This window comes from Danio aesculapii, chromosome 3 (assembly GCF_903798145.1).
Source record: "Danio aesculapii chromosome 3, fDanAes4.1, whole genome shotgun sequence".
NCBI lineage: Eukaryota > Metazoa > Chordata > Actinopteri > Cypriniformes > Danionidae > Danio > Danio aesculapii.
Window position 1 is genome coordinate 14,774,677 of NC_079437.1, and position 5,371 is coordinate 14,780,047.

Consider the following 5,371-nt stretch of genomic DNA (forward strand, 5'->3'; position numbering starts at 1 on the left):
TTATACAATAACTTGCCTAATTACCCTGACCTGCCTTATTACCATTATGCCTTTAAATGTCACTTTAAGCTGTTTAGAAGTGTCTTGAAATGTATCTAGAAAAATATTATTTACTGTCATCATGGCGAAGTTAAAATAAATCAGTTATTAGAAATGAGTTATTAAAACTATTGTGTTTAGAAATGTATTGAACAAATCTTCTCTCTGTTAAGAAAAAAATAAACAGGGGGGGGGGGGGTAATAATTCAGAGGGGCTAATAATTCTGACTTGCAGAAACTGTGCATGTATTTAATTTTTGTTGTTACATTATTATATTTCCCCCTGTTTGTTGCAGTGCTGTGTTCATTCATTTAAACATTTACTTAATTAATTATTTTAGCTGATAAATTATATTACATTTAATCAAATTAATATTTTTATTTAATCTATTTTTATTAATATATTTGTTGATTAATTCAAAAATTCATTATCATTTTGTTTGTTTATTATCATTATTATACTCAAATCATACCTTATTTTATTTTAATTATTTTTCTCTTAATTTTTAATGTCTTCCAGTGTTTCAGACCACCTATCTCTCTCTTGTGGCCCCTTGGGTCATTTTAAACAGACACCATTTTAAACTAGTGTATTTCTTTTTTTATTTTTACTATTACATTATTGTTGTTGTGGTTTTTATGTAAACATCATATTTATAGTAAATATTATTTATGAGAGCTTTTAAATGTAATTACTTTCTATTGAGTTATATTATTATATTCCCCCTGTTTGTTACAGTGTATTCATTCACACATTTACTTATCATGTTAGCTGTTAATTAAATTAACTTGAGCAATTTTTTTATTTTAAACTAATTCGTATTTTATTTAATCTATTTTAATTAATTTATTGGTGAGGAATTTAAAATTATTCATTCTTTATTATTATTAAACTTAAACATACCTTATTTTATTTTAATTATTTTTCTATAAATCTGTAATGTCTCCTAGCATTTCAGACCACTTATCTCTCCCTTGTGGCCCCTTGGGGGTCCATAGAAACCAGTTTAAAGTAGTGTATTTGTTTTTTTCATTGTTGGTTTTTTTGTTTTGTTATTATATCATATTTAGAATAAATTTTAATGTATTTTAAGAGATCATTTACATGTATTTTAATTTCTATTAAGTTACATTATTATATTTTCCTCTTTTTTTACAGTGCTGTTATTCATTTATTTACTTAATTAATAATTTTAGCTTTTAATTCATTTAAGCAATTTATTATTTTTATTCTACTTCATCTATTTTTATTTATGCATTTGTTGATAAATTAAAAAAAATATTTGTTCATTATTATTATTATACTTAAATCAAACCTTATTTATTTTTATTATTTTCTATACATTTTTAATGTCTCCCAGCATTTCAGACCACTTATCTCTCCCTTATGGCCCCTTTGGGGTCCATGGACACCAGTTAAAACTAGTGTATTTTTTTTTTTTTTTTTTTTTACTATTACATTATTGTTGTTGTGTTATGTAATTATATAATATGTAGAAATTTTTTTTTATGTATTTTATGACGGCGTTTACATGCATTTAATTTTAGTTAAGTTATATTATTACATTTTCCCCTGTGTGTTACAATGCTGTGTTTATTCATTTAAACATTTCCTTAAACTTTTTAGCTGATAAATTATTACATTTAATCAAATTAATATTTTATTTAATGCATTTTTATTAATTTATTTGTTGATGAATTTAAAATGATTCATGATTATTATACTTAAATCATACCTTATTTTATTTTAATTAGTATTCCAGCATTTCAGACCATCTATCTCTCCCTTGTGGCCCCTTGGGGGTCCATGAAAAACCACCAGTACTATTATAGTAAAGTAAAATAAGTAAACAAATATTTACATAGCACCTTTCGCAGACAAGAAGTCACAAAGTGCTTTACAATAAGAGAACCTATATATTAAACAGGCTAGTACTATAGTACCAAAACTATACTTTGAATTTATTACTAGTTTGTCTATTAATTCACTGTAGTAATTAATAGTAATGCCTAATTCGCAAGTTCTCATCTTTCAAAAGGTAAAGCAATGCCCCCGTGTGGCCTTTTCCAGCAATCCACAGCTTGCCTACAAAAACCGCCGCCTACATTTCCCAGCAGTACGACTGGTGGAATGTACCATTATTTTTTGTCGAAACAGACATATCTTATCTTTAAATATTAATATTAATGCTCATATGTAATGAAAATATAACATAACTCTTTAAAGTGATAAACATATACTAAACACGTACACGTATTACATTTAAAGTTGTTATTATATCTATGTTGTCTGCGTGATAGTCCCCCCACCCCTTATGAATACGGCGGCACAGTCCTGAAATCTTCCTCATTGACAGCGGCTGCTGCTTTCCGCTGACCACCAGCCATGAGGTGCGTTCTTTTACGCGAGTTAAACTCTATTTATCTTATTCATTTAGCTCGAGGAGTCGTTTTAAACATAATATCTAAGTATTTATGTGGTCGACACTCCTTGCTCTGTAAAAAAGAAAGACGATTCAGCACCTGAAGAGCGTTTGTAATGTAGCGCTGCTGCATGAGTATCGTCGCCATGTTGTGGCAAAAGCAAACGTGTCGTTTCAACGATAAAACTGTATGACGATGTGTTCAATAAAAATGTTTGTGGTAATCCGCTCGAAGTTTACCATTGTATCGTACTATTGCTTTATTTCTGTTTATCTAATACGACAAACAAAGGCTACGTGGAGTGTTGGGCCTGCGCAGCCCGGCTAACAAAACGTGCTCAACATGTCTAGACATGCCCCTTAACCAGAATAGATTTATTTCGACGTTTAGCGTATTTTTAAAGCAAGTCAAGCAAGAAATAAGCGACTATATGGGATAATTTTGGTTTATTTTGCTAGGTTTGAGCAAAATGGCAGGCCTATATTATATCGTAGAGGAGTTATTCTGCGCTTGCGCACAATTAATAGTGCACGTTATCTGGTTTATAGAGAATGTAGCGAAAGCTTATTTGGGAAAAAGATCGTTTTGAAGTAATTGAATACACAAATAGGTTAACTTGGCTTTTAAAGCTGTACATTGAATCATATTTGTATATATTAAATCAAGATGCACTTAAGATGTTAATGTATTGTGTTCTGGGAATGAAAGCTTATAAATTATGCTTAAAACAAACATCTGTCATTGGGGTATCAATCTTTCGTTTGAAGTAGAACTATTGGCAGGTGTTTGGTCTTGTTAATCTACTTGCTTCACTTTAATCTACTGCACAGGAAATGAAAATGTCTGAATTTTAAAGTTAAATTTTTCTAAAATATGAAAGCGTTGCTAATATTTCAATCTAAATTTGCAGGATGCTATTTTTGTACTATATAATGTTATTTTGTCTTACCTGGTCTTAATTTAGCCTTTTATAAAAACTCCACCAGCTCTGCGTTTTGTACAGAAATTAATATAAAATGTTTATCTAAAATGGTCTTATTTATTTTTTTGTTACAGTATGCTCAGACTTCAGAAGAGGCTGGCCTCCAGCGTCCTGCGCTGTGGCAAGAAGAAAGTGTGGCTGGACCCAAACGAAACCAATGAAATTGCCAACGCAAACTCCCGTATGCAATTTCAATTCTTCTTCATTTTTATAGCACTTTTACAATGTAGATTGTGTCAGCAGCTTAACATAGAAGATTATAGTAATTTGAAAGTGTCAGTCCAATTTTTAGAGTTGAAGTTCAGTTCAGTGTGGTTTAATTTTCACTGCTGAAAGTCTGGAGAATGTGTGTATATATATATATATATATATATATATATATATATATATATATATATATATATATATATATTTTTAGTTTCTTAATTGTTGCACCCCCCTAAAAAGTAACAGTTTTATGTCTTTGTTATTTAGGCCAACAGATTCGTAAGTTGGTGAAGGATGGTTTGATCATCAAGAAGCCCGTCACTGTTCACTCTCGTGCTCGATGCCGCAAGAATACTCTGGCACGAAGGAAGGGTCGTCACATGGGCGTTGGTATGGATCAATTTACTGGATAATTATACTATGTGCATTGAATTTTTGTATGTTTCAGTTTATGCATCAAAACATGCTGTAAATCCAATGCTATTGATCAACTTTTTCAGACTATATTGTGATTTTTCTTTGTGCTTGTTGTCAGGTAAGAGAAAGGGTACCGCAAATGCACGTATGCCTGAGAAGTTGTGCTGGATGAGACGCATGCGTATTCTGCGTCGACTTTTGAGACGTTACAGAGAGGCCAAGAAGATCGACAGGCACATGTGAGCCCATGTTTAACACTCATTTTAACTCCGCACATTGTAGCCCAGAAGTTTGTACTTTATGTAAAATATTTTATGCAAAATGTTGAACAAAATTGCTGGGGTTTTAATGTTACTACATTGTAATCTCTTTTTTTCCTTTAATAAATGGTTATGCAGCATACACGAGGATAGACTTTTAATGCAGGGATCCACAAATGAAAACGTCTGTGTCTTCCCCAGGTACCACAGCCTGTATCTGAGGGCAAAGGGTAACGTGTTCAAGAACAAGCGCATCCTGATGGAGCACATACACAAGCTCAAAGCAGACAAGGCCCGCAAGAAGCTCTTGGCGTAAGTGTCCAAACTACATTACCCAGCGTGCTCTGCATGCTGCATGTTTAAGTAAACCACTGAAATATGTCTGTAAACATGATAAAACAAGCTCTTAGTGTGCTGTTGAGAGCAGTGCTAATCTGTGCATGTTTCTCTCTGCAGTGATCAGGCTGAAGCTCGTCGTACAAAGACCCGTGAGGCCCGTAAGCGTCGCGAGGAGAGACAGCAGGCTAAGAAAGAGGAGATCATTAAAACTCTGTCCAAAGAGGATGAGACCAAGAAATAAGTTTGTCTTACTGCTGTCCCCTATGTGTTGTTTAATTCACTTAAGTGATGAAAATAAACACCGTTTGTTACAGCTCTTTGATCTCCACAGTGTGTCTGTATGAATCTACACAGCATTTCAAAAGCCCCAACCCCCCCCCCCCCCCCAACACAGTTTAGAAAAGAAATGTTATGTATAATCTTGGCTGTGTAAGTGTATAATGTAGATGCAGCTTCCACTTGTGCACAGATGAAAAATCATGGAAATGAACTACAAACTACTATTGGTGTCCAAAGTTAGTCCTGGAGGGCCGGTGTCCTGCAGATTTTCGTTCCAAGAAAGTTGAAGCTAAACTTTGCAGGACACCAGCCCTCCAAATCTGAGCTTGGACACCCCTGCCATCGACACTGTTAAAGAGCAACTCCGTTTAAAATGCGAACAAACCATTATTACTCTGTTTGGAGAGAACGTTCTGTGAGAATT

General features: G+C 33.0%; 1 protein-coding gene across 1 annotated transcript; it reads left to right on the plus strand.

Annotated features, from left to right (window-relative positions):
* Positions 1–2,351: 2,351 nt before the first annotated feature.
* Positions 2,352–4,981, plus strand: rpl19 (ribosomal protein L19). The gene is made up of 6 exons (XM_056453224.1): positions 2,352–2,430; positions 3,520–3,626; positions 3,920–4,042; positions 4,188–4,308; positions 4,531–4,641; positions 4,786–4,981. Exons 1-6 carry the CDS (start codon positions 2,426–2,428, stop codon positions 4,907–4,909), a joined length of 591 nt encoding a protein of 196 aa, XP_056309199.1. The 5' UTR covers positions 2,352–2,425; the 3' UTR covers positions 4,910–4,981.
* The last annotated feature ends 390 nt before the right edge of the window (positions 4,982–5,371 follow it).

Coding starts and splice junctions, on each gene's coding strand:
- rpl19 (XM_056453224.1), top strand. Junction 3,627..3,919: donor AATTGCCAACGCAAACTCCC/GTATGCAATTTC, acceptor TTTGTTATTTAG/GCCAACAGATTCGTAAGTTG. Junction 4,309..4,530: donor AAGAAGATCGACAGGCACAT/GTGAGCCCATGT, acceptor TGTCTTCCCCAG/GTACCACAGCCTGTATCTGA.